This window comes from Rhinolophus hipposideros (assembly GCF_964194185.1).
Source record: "Rhinolophus hipposideros genome assembly, chromosome: 18".
In the NCBI taxonomy this organism is placed as follows: Eukaryota; Metazoa; Chordata; class Mammalia; order Chiroptera; family Rhinolophidae; genus Rhinolophus; species Rhinolophus hipposideros.
This window is the reverse complement of record NC_138064.1, coordinates 15,131,735-15,153,058: the sequence shown is the minus strand read 5'-3', so window position 1 is coordinate 15,153,058 and position 21,324 is coordinate 15,131,735. Positions and strand designations below refer to the sequence as shown.

The 21,324-nt window shown below is 43.3% G+C and overlaps 1 protein-coding gene across 2 annotated transcripts in view; it reads left to right on the top strand.

Moving 5' to 3' along the window:
* The window catches only part of NFE2L3 (NFE2 like bZIP transcription factor 3), a 32,550-nt gene extending 11,854 nt beyond the window's left edge, over positions 1–20,696 (top strand). The window contains exons 2-4 of one of the 2 annotated variants that reach the window (XM_081079846.1): positions 10,947–11,111; positions 16,012–16,095; positions 17,092–20,696. In XM_081079846.1, coding sequence (XP_080935972.1) covers positions 10,947–11,111; positions 16,012–16,095; positions 17,092–18,339 — 1,497 coding nt within the window. In that variant the 3' untranslated portion in view covers positions 18,340–20,696. The remainder of the gene's footprint in view (positions 1–10,946; positions 11,112–16,011; positions 16,096–17,091) is intronic. The other variant, XM_081079847.1, reaches the window with a different exon arrangement.
* The last annotated feature ends 628 nt before the right edge of the window (positions 20,697–21,324 follow it).

The following is a 21,324-nucleotide window of genomic DNA, read 5'->3' as shown; positions in this document are numbered from 1 at the left end:
GCTGCATAAAAAAATGTCCCAAAACATAATGGCTTAATACAACCAACATTTATTATCCCACAGTATCTGTGGGCCAGAAATTCTGTAGCAGCTTAGCTGGGTGGTTCTCGCTCCGAGTCTCATGAGGTTGCAATCAAGATGTTGGTTGGGTTACATTTATCTGAAGGCTTGACTGGGGCTGGAGGATCCACTTCCACGATGGATCACACGTGGCTGTTGGCCAGGAGGCCTCCGTTCTTTGCCAAGTGGGCCTCTCCATGGAGAGCTTGGATGTCCTTACAATGTGAGCACTGGCTGTCACAGAGAGCGTGCAAGGAGGGAGCCACCGTGCTATACACCGTCACTCCCGCCTTATTCTGTTTGTGAGAAGCAATTCACAAAGTCCAGCCCCCACTCAAGGGGGCCATAATAATTTGTGGACATAGTTTCAATATCCATTTCTCCTGTTCAAAAATACCCTTAAAAGTAAGAATAGATAGATCTTCCTACTACCAAATCCTCAAACATATTCTTGCATCCACTTCCTACTGCTTATCTTGTAATAAAGGCTGTATTTATTTTTCCTTTCAAAATCCATCCTGCCACTTGTGCTTCGGAGTCCATCCTCTGTTGCCTTCTGGCAGACCTTGCTGTGCCATTATTCTTTCTCCTAAGTCGTGCCCTTACAAACATGCTCTAGTGTCTCTCATCTTCCAAACAAAACAAAACACTGCTCTGACCCATTTCTCCATTCCATAGCCAGAATTCTTGAGTGAATCATCTGTACACTGTTTCCAATTTGTCACCTCCCATTTACTCATCCGCATAGTGTCATTTGGCTTCCACACTAAATTGATTTTTCAAAGGCCACTAACAGCTTTCTTATTGTCAAATCCAGTGGATACTTTTCTGTCCTTGTGCAACCTCCAAACAGCGTGCAAAAACGTAATCAACCACTCCATTCTTCTTGAAACCCTTGGATTCCTAGATGTTGCTGTCCCCTGCTTTCCCCCCAACCCCACTCCACTTCCCTTCTTCAGTCTCTGTGCTGGCTTCCCTGCCTGACCTCTGAATGGACGTTGCGGAACCAGTGTTCAGCCCCTTCTCTGCTTTGTACTCTCTCATTAGCCAGAATCTCATTAGTTCCTGTGTTTTGTTTGTTTTTCTATGTTGATGTGTTCCCAATTTGTACCTCCAGTTCAAATCTTTGCTCAAAATTCCAGATTCTTATCTCACCAGCGTAATAAATGTTTCAACTTGACTTTTCACATCTCAAATTTAACATCCAAAATGGAAGAACTGTTTCCCTTTTACACTGTTCTTTTCATAACCATCTACCAAATTATTCAAGCCAGAAATCTAGGAGTCATTGTTAATTCTTCCCTTTCTTTTATCTCCCATTTCTAGTGCATCCACAAGCCCTTTTCTTTTCCCACAATATATCAGGGATCCTTCCAGTTCTCTATCGGTTACCAGCACCTTTTCCCAGACAGCCATCTACTCTCACTTAGATGATTGCAATGGACTTGTAACTGGTCTCTCCACTTCCGCTCTTGCATTGCTGCAGAGACTGACTGGATGGGAGGGGGTGGGTAAAAATGACCTGACGCTATTACTGCCCAATGAAAAAGGACTAACACCCCAGCAGAAAAAGGTGCAAAGTCCTCAGACAATTCACAGAAAAGGAAAAAAATGCTTTTGAAGTTGTGAAAGATGTTCAGCCTCACTCTAATAAGAGAAATATAAATTAAAACTACAATTAGAAACCAGTTTTCATCTACAAATTGTTGACTGAAAAATAGTATCATCTAGGTGTTTCGTCACCAAAAAGGATTTATTTGGGACAAAGAAAGGATTGCAACCCAGTGCGTGCAGACACGTGCACACTCCGGCCTGCTTGCCAAGGTGGAGGGAAAAGGAAGTTAAGGGAAGGGTAAGTTAGAACTGTAGCGCTTCATTATAAACAGTTATTCCTGTGGGATTCTCACGTGTGGAGTTCTAGCCATTAGTAGAGCTTGAGAACTTCCGTGAGCCCTAACTTCTCCCATAGACCCTCCTGGCTGCTTATGGTTGCTTAACGTTCCAGTTAATTTTTACCGAAATTGACCCTTTTATCCATTGCTGTAGGAATTTAAATCATAAACATCTTTGAAGGGCTACTGGGTAGAATCCATTAAACAAAAAATGCACACATCTGTTGACCCAGCATAAATCCTAGGAATTTGTCCTTCCACATGTGTGCAAAGATGTATATATGAGAACATTTTAAATGTTATGTTTTAAGAAAAGATTGGAAATAATTAAACATACATCAGTAAGAAGCTAATTACATTCTGGAAACAGGCAGATGAGTAGTTTGGACATTATGCTTTTTTTACACAGCTCTTTCTATTTCTTTAGATCTCAGCAGAAATGTCACCTCCCCTGAGAGGCCTTCCCTAAACACTGTTTTTAAAATAGGTCCCCTCTTTCTCCATTCACTTGCTGTAAAACTTGCAGTTACAGTGGTACCTCGGTTTTCGAACGTAATCCACAAGTTCTGAAACATTCGAAAACAGCCAACAGCTAGGCCTCAGGATCTTGTACTCAGCGGAAGATGTGTGACACGTTCCACTTCTGAGTCGTGTTCGAAAACCCGAAGCATTTATTTCCGGGTTTAAGGCGTCTGTAAACGGAAATGTTCGTCAATGGAGACGTTCGGAAACTGAGGTACTACTGTATTTTGTTAGTTCACTGTATTTTTGGTTCCTTTTAGTTTTAGAATGTGAGCTCTGAAGGGGCAGTCTAAAGGTATTTTTTTCACTATTGTGTCCCCAGAATCTAGTGTGGTATTTGGCACTCAACGGGTAGGTGCATTTTTTATTTGATGGATTATACCCAGTAGTCCTTCAGAGATGTTTGTGGTGATTTAAATGCCTACCAACTCAAAGCATTCCCATTAAATTTCATGAGCAAGATAAGACTGTTAGGTGGGATGATGTGATTTAAATATATATTTGGTCTTCATCCTCCTTTCATGCCCGGAGCTCTTCGAGCCCTTGGAATCTCCTCCAAGTTAAGAGCAATGAGAGCGTCTTTTGTTATAGTATTTGGTCTGTGGTCCTCAGTTTCTTTTACCTAAAGGTAAAAGGAGTGTCTTGTTATTCCTAACCAGCCCCTTTCAGCCACACCTGATTTACGTTATTGAGATGACTTTTGGAAAGCCCCTGAGGATGGGTGCGGGTTGCCATGGGAACCAACTATGATTAGGAGGTTGGAACTTCCAGCCCCCCACCTCTGGGGAAGTGAGAGCAACTGGAGATGGAGTTCAATCACCAAGGCCAATGGTTTAATCTACCGTGCTCTTGTAATGACAGGCGTGGCAAACTGTGGAAAAGGCCAGGGGTGGAGAGCTTCCCGGTTAGGGAATGTGTCTGTGGAGGTGCTGGAAGAGTGACGCCCTGGAGAGGGCAGAGCTGTCTGTCCTTTCCCACATACCTTGCACCTGGCTGTTCCTGCGTTGTGAGGAACAAATTTCTTCACTTCTAGGTTCTTTGGTCTGGTAATTAAATTCCTATAAGACAGATTAACAGGAGAAAAAGTTTAGTAACATGTACCTCCTGTATACATGGGAGAGTCTCAGGAAAACTGAGGATACAACTCCCTCGGAAATGGCCGAAGTCATCAACTTAAATACCATCCTCAATTGAAGACAGATGACGGGAGGTTACCAGGAAAAGCACAGTGAATGAAGGTGAGGTGGTTGTTAATATTTAAGTCATTGCCCCCTCTTCCTGGAATGCCCGTACAGATGGAGATTTCCCTTATACATGTAAACGCCTCTGAACAAAAAAGGGTCACTTCTACTTTGTTTTCCGAGCGCCTCTCAAGTCCGTTGTTTCTTAAAAGTAACCTGCCGAAAATCATCCTTACACCAAAAAGACATTTTGAGGCGGCCAATTCTGCTCTCCTGGTGTCGCAGAATCGCGTTGTCGTGCAGGGTCTCAGCTCCCGCTCCCCGCCCAAAAACGCAGGACACGGTAAGGCTAAACAGGAACACCCACGGAGCCATAGATAGGGGAGTCAAACCAATATATTCTCGCTGGTGGCTGGGCTGGAGACACAGGAAGCAGGATCTACATAATCTGCCTAACAGCAGTCCGCGCTTGCCAGCCACCATCTTCTTGCTAGCCCCCATTCCTTCTCTGCTAGCGTAGCCACAGCCGTTATATTAGTGGCCAATGGCCTACGGGTTACAGCTGACGGCCAACTAGCCACAGCTGCTGGCATCTGATCACAGTTGATGGCCATTTACTACCCGAGCCAGCACCTTTCTATGTGAGGCCGAGAGCCTGGAAACTGTTTTTTTGGGGTTTTGTCCCCACACTCCACCCCTACAGGGTCTCGCCTCACAATCTACGCGACAAGCGTCTTCTGCGAGGGGCCCTGTGCAAGGAGCCTGGAGGTGAATGCAATATCCTGGACACAGCCAGGCTCTCTGGGCACAGCCAGGGTTTCTCAGGGCACCACCAGTACTTCTGGGCACAGCCAGACTTCCTGGGCTTCTTAAGGTACCACCTGTCTCCCCGGGCACAGCCAGGTTTTCTCAGGGGACCACCACAGTACTTCTGGTCACAGCCAGACTTCCTGGGCTTCTTAGGGTACCACCTGTTTCCCCGGGCACAGCCAGCTTTTCTCAGGGCACCACCACAGTACTTCTGGTCACAGCCAGACTTCCTGGGCTTCTTAGGGTACCACCTGTCTCCCCGGGCACAGCCAGAGTTTCTCAGGGCACTGCCACTCTCTCTGGACACAGCCAGACTTCCTGGACACAGCCAGGGCCTCTCAGGGCACTGCCACTCTCTCTGGACACAGCCAGACTTCCTGGACACAGCCAGGGCTCACAGGGCACTGCCACTCTCTCTGGACACAGCCAGACTTCCTGGACACAGCCAGGGCTCTCAGGGCACTGCCACTCTCTCTGGACACAGCCAGACTTCCTGGACTCAGCCAGGGCCTCTCAGGGCACTGCCACTCTCTCTGGACACAGCCAGACTTCCTGGACACAGCCAGGGCTCACAGGGCACTGCCACTCTCTCTGGACACAGCCAGACTTCCTGGACACAGCCAGGGCTCTCAGGGCACTGCCACTCTCTCTGGACACAGCCAGACTTCCTGGACTCAGCCAGGGCCTCTCAGGGCACTGCCACTCTCTCTGGACACAGCCAGACTTCCTGGACACAGCCAGGGCTCTCAGGGCACTGCCACTCTCTCTGGACACAGCCAGACTTCCTGGACTCAGCCAGGGCCTCTCAGGGCACTGCCACTCTCTCTGGACACAGCCAGACTTCCTGGACACAGCCAGGGCTCTCAGGGCACTGCCACTCTCTCTGGACACAGCCAGACTTCCTGGACTCAGCCAGGGCCTCTCAGGGCACTGCCACTCTCTCTGGACACAGCCAGACTTCCTGGACACAGCCAGGGCTCACAGGGCACTGCCACTCTCTCTGGACACAGCCAGACTTCCTGGACACAGCCAGGGCTCACAGGGCACTGCCACTCTCTCTGGACACAGCCAGACTTCCTGGACACAGCCAGGGCTCTCAGGGCACTGCCACTCTCTCTGGACACAGCCAGACTTCCTGGACACAGCCAGGGCTCACAGGGCACTGCCACTCTCTCTGGACACAGCCAGACTTCCTGGACACAGCCAGGGCTCTCAGGGCACTGCCACTCTCTCTGGACACAGCCAGACTTCCTGGACTCAGCCAGGGCCTCTCAGGGCACTGCCACTCTCTCTGGACACAGCCAGACTTCCTGGACACAGCCAGGGCTCTCAGGGCACTGCCACTCTCTCTGGACACAGCCAGACTTCCTGGACTCAGCCAGGGCCTCTCAGGGCACTGCCACTCTCTCTGGACACAGCCAGACTTCCTGGACACAGCCAGGGCTCTCAGGGCACTGCCACTCTCTCTGGACACAGCCAGACTTCCTGGACTCAGCCAGGGCCTCTCAGGGCACTGCCACTCTCTCTGGACACAGCCAGACTTCCTGGACACAGCCAGGGCTCACAGGGCACTGCCACTCTCTCTGGACACAGCCAGACTTCCTGGACTCAGCCAGGGCTCTCAGGGCACTGCCACTCTCTCTCTGTGCCTCTCGGGGTACCGTGCTGGAACAACAGCGGCTCACATCAAGGTGCTTACATATTATCAATGGCGGCCAGTCAAGACAAAAGCAAACATCAACCAGTCCCACTACATGGTGGTATGTTCCCAAACAGTCAAGCGTCCATTAAGTTAGGGATGGAAGGCAATTCCCCATAGTCCATAGTCATTCGCCAGGGCTGTCCTGGGGGTGAGGGATGACCTTGACTTCACCCTCATCTCCCACGGAGGACTCAGCAAGCGGTTCCTCCTGGGACAAGTCCCGCATCCGGGCTGCCTCAGCAAGCAGTTCCCAGCCCACAGGGCGGCAACAACCTTCGCTTTCTCCGCTTTCTCCACTTTCTCCGGCCTCTGCTGGTTGGGGAACCATCCACATCTTTCCACCCCTCCACGGGAATCGAGCTCTCCGGCAGCTGCTCCTCCTGGTCTTCCTCAGACTGAGCTTTCATACGCACAAACTGCTCCACTGCCCTTCGGAAAGCTTTGGCCAGCACCGTATACTGCCGACTACGCCATGTGTCACGCAGGGGACCCTGCTCGCTGTGCCATTTGTCGTGCAGGGTCTCAGCTCCCGCTCCCCGCCCAAAAACGCAGGACACAGTAAGGCTAAACAGGAACACCCACGGAGCCATAGATAGGGGAGTCAAACCAATATATTCTCGCTGGTGGCTGGGCTGGAGACACAGGAAGCAGGATCTACATAATCTGCCTAACAGCAGTCCGCGCTTGCCAGCCACCATCTTCTTGCTAGCCCCCATTCCTTCTCTGCTAGCGTAGCCACAGCCGTTATATTAGTGGCCAATGGCCTACGGGTTACAGCTGACGGCCAACTAGCCACAGCTGCTGGCATCTGATCACAGTTGATGGCCATTTACTACCCGAGCCAGCACCTTTCTATGTGAGGCCGAGAGCCTGGAAACTGTTTTTTTGGGGTTTTGTCCCCACACGCGTGGTGTGTAGAAAACCGATACAGCTGGTGTCAAAAGTGAGGTCGTGCAGTACAGTATTGAGAGTCGAGGCAGTGCTTTCCTTTACATCAAGTATCAGCACCATTCTTGTTGAACATTATGCCAGCTGCATAATCAAAACAATTACACAAGAAAATGAAATGTAAATGTTGGAAAGAAAGGTGAAAATAATTATTAAAGCAATTGATAAGACTATGCACTTTGGCAGGGGGTGTAGATTAACTGAAATTTTCATGGAAGAATAGTTCTGAGGCAACCCTTTGCAATTGCCTTGGCTAAAGTGATTTTGCTATGGAGGGATTTTTAGGATAACTTTTTAATTAAAGGAAAAAAACTTGCAAGAATGGTATCTAGGTCCTTTACTCAGATTTACCGATTGTCAACATTTTGCCCCATTTGACTTACTATTTTTCTAATTATATCTTTCTCTGTATATACATACAGCATATAATTCTTTCTGTTTTGAAACATTTAAGAGTGAATCGAAGCCATTGGGTCCCTGACTACCCAGATACTTACATGTATATTTCCTAAGAACAATTTTCTCTATAACCAATGATCAAAATTAGGAAATTTAGCATGAATCTAAGACTATTATCTAATCTGTTGATATTCCAATTTTATCTGTTGCTCCAGTAGTGTCATATATAACTATTAATAAACCTTTTTCTCCTACGTCAGTCAGCATCTAACTCAGGGTCACCCATTGCATTTAGCTGTCAAGTATCTTAGTCACCTTTAACCTGGAAATTTTTCTTCTGTCTTGATATATCTCGACCTTTAAATTTTGGGAGATTATCAGAGTCAGTTACTTTGTAAAATGTCCCCAATTTTTACATGTCTGATGTTTCATCATGATTACATTAAGATGGTGAATTTTTGGCAGGAATACACCATAAGTGGTAAGGTGTTCTCCGTATCATATCAGGAGGCACATGATGTTTGTTGGTTTATCTCCATATTGTGGTGATAGATTTGACCATGTGGTTTATTTAGATGGTGTTTGTCAGGTTTCTCCTTTATCTGTGGAGTGATGCTTTGAGACTAAATATCTTGTTTCTCATCAAATTTGTACTCCCTAGTTTTAGAATCCATTGATGATTTTCTAACTCCATCATCCTTCCATATTTATTAGTTGCATTCCACTGTAAGGAAGGGATTTCCCTTTTTCCTAATTTACTTGTTTGTTTATATTCCAATGGATTAATTGATTCTTTTTAACTCATTTAATGAGTTATATATGATCCATTATTATATGATAAGCCTTTTAACCTAATTTTTTATTCTTGCAATGTGAGTTGTGGTCATACAGAATTTCTCTACCTTCAGTTCTTCTCTCCCCAAGTTTTTAGGCAGGCCATCCTACACACTTATGTTAACAAATTCTCACACACTCTAAAATCAAGTTTTCTCCACAAAAACGTCTTCCCAGACTTACGTTGACTTGATCAGTTTCCTTAGGGCTTCATCTAGTCCTGTATTAGTTCCCTCTGTTATTGTTCCCTAATGTTTCCAATTCATGTGTGTGACCACAATTGTATGAACTCACATGTTGCAGATTGACTAAGGGTACTTGCTTCATGGTTCCCAAATACATTGTGTGATGTAGAGATTAGACATTCCTATGCCCACCAATAGCAAAATTGTAAACAAAGCCAACTGCCTCAGGAATGCAGAATTTTGCATTTTACTATGTTCAGGCTTAACAAAAGAAACCTTGCCTTGGCAAAAGATAGAGGATAAAAGAGTGATGACCGATTCCTCCCTTCCCCAAATGTAAATTCGAGTCAGCATTGTAATTGCAGGAAAGAGCAAGACTAGCATCTCACCCATCAGAAGTTGGATCCCTACCAGGCTCTTACTACGTTCTGTCTAGGAGTTTGTTCATCAAATAACTATTAAGGGTCTAGTGTGTGTCATAGAGCAAGGAGGCCGGTGGTGTCCCTGCCCTCAAGGCTGGCATTCTAGTGGGACAGATAGACACCAAACAAATATGGTAACATATCAGCTGGTGCTAAATTAATGCTGTGCGAAAAGTGAAGCAAGATAAGAGTTACATATTGATGGGAGCAGTGCTTTTTTATAGAGTATGCTTAGAAGGAAAAGTGAGCTGGTAATATTTGAATAGGGACCTAAAGGGGAAGCCACGGGGTGGAGCGGGAAGCAAGCAGAGCTAGAGCCCTACAGGCCATCGCCATGTGCAGAGATAGGAAATAAAGATGAAATATCAACAAAGTAGTTGGTGAGGTAGGAGAATAAAGAGAGAAGGTACTTGGACGTGGTGAAGAGCCTGTTTCCAGGAGGGAGTAACTAAGTGAAGGTTGCCGATGGGCCAGGTAAGCTGAGGATGGAGAACTGAGTGGGAGCTCAGTGGGAGGCTCTGATGAACTGATTCAGTGGAGTGGTGGGGGCGCCGTCCTCCTTGGAATGGATTCCAGAGAGAATGCACGGAGTCCGGTCTTGCTTCTAGGATTTTGCTCTAAAAGGGAGCAGAAAAACGGGATGGGATCTAAAGAGTAATGTAAGACCAAGGGGTAGGGGGCTTTAATGATGGGAGGTGGTGTTGTATGTCAATAGACTGATTGGACTTATCCAATAGACAGGAAACAATTGTGGGGGCAGAAAAGAGGGCAGAGGAGCGGGAGGATGTTCCTGATCCCAGGAGCTCCTTGCAAACAGGTGCGCAAACGCACGCGCCAAGGGACAGGTTGAGGTAGAGGTGGGAACAGGGCAGACGTCCAGTGTCCAGAGCGGGCTGAGTGTGTCATGGAGGTAGGGACAGTGAACAGAGAAGCAAGTAAAAAGCAAGTAGGCCACCAGCACACTCGCTCTCCTTTCTGCTCTTGCTTTGATTTCTCTCCTTGCTCCTGGCATCTGGATTTCCATTTCTTTGACTTTCACCCATTCATTTTTTAAGATAATTATTTCTGTGGTTGGGGCGGGCAGTGGTGGTGTCCTTTGTGGTAGTTCAGTGTGCTACGTTGTTGGAAAAGAGAAATTAAAAATAGATCCTTTGAATGATTTTGGGAAGCCTTGGTGGTGTGTTAGAGGAGAAGAACTATACAGAGCTTTTAATATCATAATTGGAAGTATCAGTATATACAATGTATGCTCAATGGTGACTATTTGACTATTTAGATAGAAGAACTCTCTAGCCTTTTTGTATTTACGTCTCCCCTGTTAAAGTAAATTAAAAGGTGGAATGACTCATCTGGGTAAATAAGCATAGTTGATAATATCTGTGGAGATGTTAGTTTAACCTTTGTTACCTTTATTTTCTCAAAAGAAAAATACATTTCCCTTTTTCCTGATTGTAAAAGAAATACCTGTTTGTTGCAAAATATTCAAATACTACAGCAATGTATAAAGCGAACTCTTTCTAACCACCGTGCCCCAATCCATCCCACTTTGCAGACAGACCCACAATACCTTCTAGTAAAACTTTGCAGATTTTTCTATGTATATTTGATCAGTGTTTGCTTCTAACATGGCTGTTTGATCTATTTTCAACAGAAAACTGAATAAAAACTGCCTGCTGGCAACAATGCTTTCCAAGTCTAATAAAATTTGCAAATATGTTAAAGTCAGGGGCTTGCTAGTCACACATAATTTACATTACGCAGATTAGAAGAGTCTGTCTCACCGTGAGATCTTAAGGACAGACTTCAAATATGAGCTTTGTTTCAGAATTACATGTTTCTTTGATACTGAAATAATGAAATGCCAGTCTTAGCTTTTGACTTGTGGTTTATCATGATCACTGAGCAGTAAGTATAATGCAATTATAAAGATTGTTTGACCTATTTAATGAAATATGGATTTCTACTTAGCTCATTTTGGGGTACTTTTATAGGAGAATGAGGTACTAAGAGCTATTGGTCACAGTTCCCAGCATGAGGAAAATGAGCAAAGAGTGTCAGCCTCGAAGGAAAAATCACTACAGAAGAACGAAGATGAAAATAAAATAGCAGATAAACCTGAGTGGGAGGCAGAAAAGACCACTGAATCTAGAAATGAGGTAAGCACGTGAGAATATCCCAGCCTTACCATTTGGGTTTTAAAGTAGATTTTATAAGGCTTTGATAATTTGTGTTGAGAATGAACTTTGTATGTAGGTGTGTTACTGTGAGCAAATCTGATGTCTGAAAATACGTATTTTTTAATTATGGGAGTGGTTATTTGATTTACAAAGGAATCAGCCCATAGAATTATCTCTGGCTAAACTCAAGATACTGTGTGACTGTGTGTGTGTGTGTGTTGTAACCTACCCCCCCTCCAGGAACTTGCTAGCAGCAGGTTTTATTAGTTGTTTGCCATGGCAAGGGATAAAAAGATGGCTGGCATCCAGAATCCAGGAATCCTCACCAGCCACCGGCTGAGGCAAGGCAGCCAGGCTGGCCAGGTGGGGGACAGCAAACCAGAGGGGCACCCTTGTAGGACTTGTCCTGATGGGCCTCTGAACCCTGACTCACGCCAGGTGGAGTTTTGGGGTTGTGCCCTGAGCACCCTTGGAGGATGGAGAGGGTACGTGACTCAGCCCTTCTCAGCCAGCCGCCTTGACCGTGGAAGATCCCATCGAACACTACATGGTAACGGAGTAAAATCAGAAAACAGCTGTGCTCTTTTTGCTCACCTACCATTACCGCCCCTCCAGCCTCTTCTGTCCTGTCCTAGGCGACTTAGTTCTTCCCTACACCTCGGGTGAAATCCAGGGCAGTCACCATGACTTCTAGATGATTAGATCAACATCTCTGGTCATTTCAGTGCACCTGATCAATATAACCCAGTGAGTCTCAGAAACTCTGAACTGAAATTCAGCTTCTCCGCTGCCCGTCTCATCAGCTGCAGCCCCACAGCCTCGCCTGTGTGTGGCCTGCTTGTGTTTCCCCAGTTCCCCTCTCTTGCTCACTAGGCTGTCTTCTCTGGGGTGTGGTGGGGTAGTACGGGCTCAGGAAAGGTGTTGCTTGACTGGCATCATCCTGACACTGGCTTTTCTTCACCATAGGCTAGATTTAACAGTTTCTGTTGTTTGGGCACTTTCATTCCATAGGTTCCTTTGAGACCCCTCTCCCCACATCTGCCCTTCTGTTGCCAAGGACAAGTGCATCGTGTCCACCTCCAGAGGACCTTTCAGAGTCCTTCCTGCATTTTCGGTGGCATTCACCTCCTCTCCAGGTGGCCCTCTCAACCACCTGCTGCTCTCTGGCAGCTGGTCCAGTCACCTCCCTTGCCTGTTTCTCAGGCATGCTCTGAGCACTCGCGTACTGTGTTCCCCACTCCGCAGGGAACACAGGACGGTTCTCAGTGGTCTCCTGGAGTCCCTTTTTGCTTTTCTGCAGGTGAGAGGGCAGAGGAGCTCACCCCAGGGAACCTTCCCATTTTCCCTCCCTAACCTCTTAGGCTGCATACAGCCCTTTTTAGAATCTTCAATTGAGGGAGGGTCCCACTGCAGCCTTCCTTGCACTTCTCTATCTCCTCCCAGGTCAGATACCCTTGGTGGTGTGGTTTTACACACACCCCCCACACAGCATTATTGATTGTCACATCAATGCCAGTGAACTTTAAAAAAATACTGAACAGTTCCTTATAAGGAGACATTTCAGCCCCCTTTCCTAAGTGCCTCGCGGTCTTTTCTGAGGGATCTTTCTGTCACAGGCTGTCACTTCATTGTATATACATGCTGTTGGGTCATTTTTCTCCTGGGTAGGCCATTGCCTTTACTTACTACTTTGCTGGGCTTACCAGAAAAGCCAGAATTGTGCTTTCTACTTCTTTGAATTATCTGAAGTAACTCACTGCTAGGTAGGTCCATAGTCGGCATTCACTAAGTCCTAATGAACAGACACACGAAGTGGGGAGCTTCCTTAGAGAATTTAAAATACAATTTGAAGTGCAGCAAATACCAATTTGGATAAAACTGTCCGGTAACACATTAACCACGCAAAGCAAGGCATCTGTGCCTTACTCCTGAGTAAGTAGCAGGCTCGCCTCCTCAGTTTGTACCTCCGTGCTCCTGGCCTGTACGTCTTGGGGCGTTAGCTTTTACACCACACCTTTTGTACTGTGACTCACACATTTCTCGTAGGAGCTCCTGACAATACCTGCGTCTCCTCTTTTACTGAGAGGTTACTTACTAGGTGCTCTTAGTTTGTTGAAATAAAACGGTAATGAGTTGTCTGATCACTGGCATTTATTTCCATTCTTTCAGGTGACAACCCTGGGTGGTAACTAGGACTGACTGACGTAATTTGCTACTTCACAGTGACTTCTTTCTAGCCCCATTGCAGGTCCAGACTTAGCTGGCTATTAAATGAGAAGTAGGTTAACTGGTCTGAAGAGATTAAGACAAGTTGTTTATATTAATGTTTCATCTTTTAAAAAGTATGTCATATAAAGTTAAATGTGTGTCCTCCATATTCTCTGAATACTCCTGGTGATCTCAGTCAAAACGCTATGGATTCTTCACCCAAACTAGAACTGTGTGTTGGTATTTCATGTTAAGATTTTGGAAGAATTGTAAGAGTCCGACTTAAGGAAAAAACATTGACCATTTCCTCACCATCTAAATTGAACTTACTGTAAGAATGTATTGGTTCATTTTTGTACAAGATCTGTACCCAGCTGAACAGAAAAAAAAATTAAGCAATTAGATTTAGAAATAGATTAACCAAGATCTATGAAACCAAATGTCTCAAAGATTGTTCTGTGTAATTTCTTAACTGTGAGAGACATTAGAACTCAGTTGCATAGTGATTTCAAATAGAACGCTGTTCAGTTAAGGCCCTCAAACAGAAGGCACGTGGCCGTGTCAATGAGGTTCTGACGTAAACGAGGGTAAACAGCGGAAAGGGCAGTAAGGCAAACACCAGGGAACACTGGGGCTCTCAGGGACTAGCAATACCATCAGGACAAGAAGGTGCGGCACCTGGGGAGAAGTAAGGCTCAATGAGAGCTGGAACTGAGAGCTGGAAGGCACTTGCTCTGCCCCTCCCACCCCTTGCCTCTGTGTCACGTGCTCTCAGCCAGAAGGCTGGGTGGTAGGGCTTAGACCTCAGCCCATCGTCTCCAGGGGCACTGGAGAGGGAACAGGCAAAAAGGTTCGTGGAAACAGTTCTGACTAGCCTGAAGGGATCACGGTCCATAATTCATTTTAAGCAGAATGATCCTCATACTCTACTTCTAAACATTAAGGCTTTATTTTCTACAAATAATGTTCTTTACCTATCATTAAGGATTGTTTTTGCAGGAATCCAGGTTTGTGCTGATGTTATCCACGGTCACATACTTGTGACCATGAGCAATTTTTGGTCAGTGGTTGGCCAGGACTAACTAGTCAAGTTTTGGGTCATTAACAGAATACTTCTGAAATTTCTTCAGAAATTACGAATCATCTTAAGTAACAATCCAACTGGTGAAGAAGTCTGCTATCCACTAAGAATGCGTAATTTGCCAATTAAAAGAGCATGGAATCCTATCCACCGATTTAGCTTACATAGTCGTATAGCATCCATAGAAATAGACTCAGAAAGCCTCATATTCATTGTATTACAATAAAATATCTTGAAAAAATGGCTTCACAGAACCCAAGGTAGTTTGGTGGAAAAGCAAACCAAGTATTTGTATATGACACCTCAGTCCGGCTGGTAAGCAATCTTCAAGAAAGAAAACCCTTAATAAAGTTAGGGGTGGGACTGACGCATGATATGACACCAAAAACAGTACTCCTGGATGAAATATAATGGATAGTATGTTTCAGTGCATAGCAGAACAAAAAAGAAAGGGAAACTACAGCAGATAAACAAGAACTCAAATCCACAATTTAAGGTAATCAGGCACCAAAGCTGAAGAGCCCCAAGGAGCAATTGGATCCAGATGTCATGATGGAGATGGGTTGAATGGATAGGAAACGAGGTCTCAAGCCCAAACCTGGGCACCTGAGCTCCCTGTTTAACGGCTCTTCGGTTCAGGAAATGGGAACTAGGACAGGTCTAGCCACCAGACTGGAGACAAAGCAAGGAAGCTAGCTGTCTATTTTTTAGGAAACAGAACCCCAAACGGGCCCCCAAGCCAGACATAAACTGAATCCACACTACCATTACCATAAGGAGTCCTGAGCCAAGAAGGCAGTTTAGAAAATGATATAAAAACTCGTCCTTGCAGAGAAAAACAAAATTATCTTAGTTGGTAACTTTTGATATGTGCGATTCCTACACTGATAGCCCTCAACAGATGATTTCACTTTTATAAGTGAAACACTGATTGACTGAGAAAATTCAAATTATTTCTGACAGTCCCAGGAGATACTAGAAAGTATGATGCGGTATTCAAAAGGTTTGTGTCAAAATTATTCCAAAATTAGAATGATCTTGTGACTCAGATGAAAGGAACAGATTCCCAACTTGACTAAATACAAAGTCCCAAATATATCAAAGTGAAATGGTAAGACAAGAGAGTAAGAAAAAGTCTTTCAAAATTACTTGAGGAAAAAAAGTTTGGCTATAAAAACAAGTCTGGAAACACATCAACAGTAATAAATGCCATAGGACAAAGTACTGAGGGGAAAGGAAACATTAAACCTGATCACCTTACCAGATAAACTATCATTTAAATGTGAAGGCAAAATAATTCTAGGCTATTAAAAACTAAGAGTTTACTACTTGAATTATCAAAGGAGTTACTTCAAGAAAGGGACTAATCCCTAAGGCAGATAAAGCGCAATGAGTAAAAAAGTTGGTAACACATTTCGGTAAATCTAAATACGATTTAACTGTAAAATTACATAATTTTGTATGAAGTTTGGGGGGTTGGCTATGGAGGGACAAAATAAGGTGGAACAATACTAGCCAAAAGTCATATGAAGAGCAGGACAGAAGATCTAGGCAACCACTTCAGTGTTAAATTATTGTTTTTTCTTTAAGAGACATCTAAATGTGACCGACACATCTTTCTCTCTGGAAGACGTTTTTCAGCTGCTTTCATCACAGCCTGAAAATTCACTAGAGGTAATTGGAACCTTGGCTTCTATTCTTGCAGGAAAATATCTGCACTGACCTCTGTAAATAATCAACCTGGATGACATACTGTGTTTTCCCCAAAATAAAACCAATAATTGGAGAATAAGCCATAGCATGACTTTTCAGGATGCTCATAATACAAGCCTTAATGTGTCTTTTGCAGCAAAAAATTAATATAAGACCCATTCTTATTTTCGGGGAAATATGGTAGGGCTTATTTTACATTAGGAGCATCCTGAAAAAATCATGCTATGGTTTATTCTCCAGTTAGGTCTTATTTTCGGGGAAACACGGTATATTTAAATAATTAATATCTACATTATTTAAATACACTTAGGATTACTCTCTACAGATACACTTCAACTTTGGAGAATTAAGCAAATGTGTACAGTTCTTCCCAGTAATAACCACAAAGGTATAATCTATGTAATTCATAAGACTCTAAACGGCAGTAAACATTTGATAAACTAGGGCATAACTTTCTGGTATAATTTGTTTTCATCCTATTTGGTCTGATTTACTTTAGAAGACACCCCCCCCCCCCACAACACTACTTCACTATACTGTTTCCCCGAAAGTTAAGACCTTGAGGGAAAACAAGCCCTATTATTTTTCAGGATTACATCTTCTGAACATAAGTCCTAATGTGTCTTTTGGAGCAAAAATTAATATAAGACCCAGTCTTATTTTCTGGGAAACAAGGTAGTAAAAATACAGTAAAACATTAGAATGATGTTATAACAAGACCAGCTTTTTACTAAATCTTTTCTAAATCGCCTATTAGAACAAATTTTCAAGTATAGTATACTCTGACTTGGACTTACCACATATTGTGTTGCCTGTATTATTTAACTGAGGAAAGCTATTCATAGCTAACTTATATCACTGTTTAAAAGAATTCACAAAAGAAAATGCTATATTAGGTATTAGAATTGCTGTTGAGACTGGGTTGTGTATTAGTGTTTTTTCCCTTTCTTTTTTCAGGGCCTCTCTCTGGGAGATCTTCCTTTTCCAGGAAGTATCAATGATGGCATGAATTCCTCAGCACATTATAATGTAAATTTTAGCCAGGCTATCAGTCACGATGTGAATCTCCATGAGGCCATGTTACTGTGTCCTGACAATACATTTAGAAGAGATCCAGGAGCAAGGACGACTTCGCAGCCCCAGGAACCATTTCTGCAGTTCAGTTCTCATACCACCAATCCTGAACAGACCCTTCCTGGAACTAATCTGACAGGATTTCTTCCACTTCCTGACCATCAGATGAGGAATCTAACAAGCCAAGACCTGTATGACCTTGATATAAACATATTTGATGAGATAAACTTATCTTTGGCTACAGAAGGTTTTGATCCAATGGAGGTTTCTCGCCTTTTTGAAGAACCAGATTCTGATTCTGGACTTTCCTCGAATTCAAGCAATGATAGCAGCTCTATCACCAAGTCTAATTCTGTGTGTGCAGATGCTATAGGTTCCAGCAGTCATCTTGAATCGCTTCCCCACCATGTCTTAGAAGGCGCTGTAGGAGGCTATTGCCCAGAGACCAATGTACTTTGTCACGTGGACCACAGGAGTGCTTCTGGTTTCCATGGCGACCTTGCATTTCAACACATATTCCATAACCACACTTACCACTTACAACCAACTACACCAGAATCCACTCCTGAATCTTTTTCATGGCCTGGGAAATCACAAAAAGTAAAAAGTAGGTACCTGAATGACACAGACAGAAACTTAAGCCGTGATGAACGCCGTGCTAAAGCTCTGCACATCCCTTTTTCTGTAGATGAAATTGTCTGCATGCCTGTGGATTCTTTCAACAGTATGCTAAGCAGGTACTACCTAACTGATTTACAGGTGTCACTCATCCGTGACATCCGACGAAGAGGGAAAAATAAAGTTGCTGCTCAGAACTGTCGTAAGCGCAAACTGGACATCATTTTGAATCTAGAAGATGATGTATGTAACTTGCAAGCAAAGAAGGAAACCCTCAAGAGAGAGCGAGCCCAGTGTAACAAAGCTATTAACATAATGAAACAGAAATTGCATGACCTTTATCATGATATTTTTACTAGATTAAGAGATGAGGACGGTAGGCCAGTCAATCCAAACCAATATGCTCTTCAGTGCAGCCATGATGGAAGTGTTTGGGTTGTACCTAAGGAACTGGTCACCTCAGGTCACAAAAAGGAAAACCAAAAGGGAAAGAGAAAAGGTGAAAGAAACTGAAGACGGGACCTGTTAGTATGTATAGTCATGTTCAGAAAATATGATCACAAACCAATGCAATTTCATAGTTCAAGTGTTACCAAGTAACTGCAAGATCAGACTTGTGGGAAATCTGGGGAAAGCCACTTTTCATGAAGCCCTACATTATATACACAATTCATAAATTATGTACAAATAGAGTGACATGAAAACTTGGTGTGGTAATTTCAAAGAGCAAACAATGTAATTTTAAATGTATTTCACTTGACTTTAAATGCAGAATAGCTCTAACACTCATTTAGCACTGAAGTATATATTGAGCTTTTCAAAAGCTATTTTAATTATGAATGTTTTATACTTTTCTGTGAAAATAAATTTTGTATTCAATTTAGAAAAATTCTAAGCTAATTTACCTTGGATGTTTTTCCTCCAAAATACCTATTCAGGAATACAGGTTATCTAGCAAATAGGGCGGCATGTTAGACCCAAAACAAATAGAAATTAATGTTTAAGTGATACAGGGGCTAAGAGAAAATACTGGGGCTAAAATATTACATAAACTATAAACGGCCAAGCTCTAAACCAATGGCCAAAAAAAAAGAAAAAAAATGTATTCAGCTTTAATGGCTGAGGACAGCATCAGGTTTTAGAGACAGGACAGAGCTAGCCAAACTCCCTGGCAGGTAAAGCCACCCTGTGTCTCACAAAATGTCACATGGCTTAATGTTGTAACATTACAAGCCATACAAAAACAAACCAACAGCAAGGGAAGTGCCAGTAGATAAGTATAGACTCTTCAACCAAAGAACTGGTAATACTCAAACTCTTAAGTTCTATAAGTATTGAAATGAAATGTGTTAACATGAACGTCAGACATTTCTACACTAGAATCATTTGCCTGACAATGTAGAAATCACAGAAATGCAGTGTATTGAGTGGATTTTTATAATAAACTTGCCATTTTAAATTGAGCGTATGCATTTCTTTCAAGCCCTGGATTTTGCCACCAAATGCTTCTAGATACAATCACTCTTCTGACCAGTTTTGTACAATGATCACTTAAGATAGGCTTTTTACAAGAACATACCCCATGCCTTCACCTTTGGTAGATTACAGCTTCATGGCACATTACCACAAGTTATTTCAAGTCTACCATATGGAAACTTATACAGCACAACTTACTTGGTTTCAAAACTGCTAGAAGCCTTACTCAGCTATTCAGTGCCTACTTGTCAATTTTCCCGAGACCACAAAGAAATAGGTGAACATTAAATTGTCAAGAAAACAAAGGGCACGCGTGTATGGAAGTTTAACGTTTGAGTTTGAAAGGTGTTTGGTGTGTTGTAACCAAGTCTATCACCTAATCAAAACTCTAGTTTCCTGACACCAGCACACCATCACAATGGATTCAGGATGGGTAAACTCAAGGTGCTTACTCTCCCATCCTTGATATTCCAGTTTGGCAGTGGAAACCTTAAAGTACTTTAGACCGACTCCCTATTTAAAAAACTGGTACACAAAGGTTGACTACACTGTTTTCCTAGTTCAGTTACCTTAAAAACGTGCAATTATCCTGGAATTCAGGAACAGACGGGCGTGTTATGAGAAAAAAAAGAGTAATCTATTCAGTTTGGTTCCTATCCAAACTAACTGAAGCTGTTGAACTGAAAAACAGTTCCGTCAAAACAAAGTTCTGGGCAAGTGACCACAATGCCCCAAAACGTGTTCCCAAATATTTCCTATGAGGTTAAAACAAAACAAACCTCAAGGTAACTATCAAGAACTATAAAAATTAGTTTACTTGTATACATCTCGTAGTTAGTCCTTGGCCTCCTTGAAGTATTTTCTGGGACGTCTTTTTTCTCTTCTGAACTTAGTGGACTGGCTCCATACCTGAATCCCATTTTTGATTTGTTCCCTACGTAACTATTACCTACCCTACAGAAAATTTGTTCCTGAAATCATTCCTCCAATATCAAATGTGTTGAAAAATTAAGTGAAATCTGAATAGCCAGATGCCCTCCTTGGTCCTTTTTTCCACTGATCTTCAGCATACAGAAATATCAACCTATGGTGCCTATATTTATAAATGGCTGGATCAGCCTCGCACAGCCCCTCCACCCCCATATTCCAACGGAGTTTGCTTCTTGGTTAATCCAATGAACCGCATTCAACTATTTTTCACCAAAAAAACCCGTTATAGGTAAGCTTTAGTTGTAGTACTAGTGGTATGGCATTCAGTTTTTAAGGAGTTTGTCAACCATCTGGGCACATGGTAAATCAATGCTCTTTAAGGCATGCAACAAAATTAAGTGAACATATTTTAGGGTATTACAAGATCAAGTTTTTTTCCACCTCCTGTGAAGAGATACCCACTTTTGGACTATTAGGATTCAAGAATCCCTCAATTACTGGATTTGCTCAGTAATTTAAGTATTTAGTACAAGTAGCAATTGTAAATCACTTTTACAGGACAACTACACCAAACAAGGTTTGAAATATTTTCGTAAGCCAACATTCCCAAGTGGTAGCCAGCCAAATGTTTGCCTCTTGGTAATTATGAGATTAAAACCCTCTGTGACCATCAAAATATGCGAGTTCCAAACACTGGTCATATTTTGAAGATTCTCTCTTGGATAGATCACTATGGGGGAAACAGCCAAAAACTTGCCACCCATCTTGAGCTTCAGACACAATCACACAGCTAAAATTGCTTCCTAATTGTTGACCCACATACTTTGAGGACACAATTTTATTGTTGGTTGAAACTGCTCTTAAGTACAGAGGTGATGTGTTATGCAGCAATTAAGGGTTAAGCCTGAGGTGAAATGTTAAACAGCATTTTGTTATTTCCTTTTACAATAGTGTAGAGTTATACAAACCCTTAAGTCCAAACGAAAATTAACAGCTCAATACAAAGGTAAAATGCCTCAACGTTACCTACTGCAAACTTGCAGTTCATTTCGGTTTATTACGTATCGTCAAAAGTTTCCACATTTGTGCTGG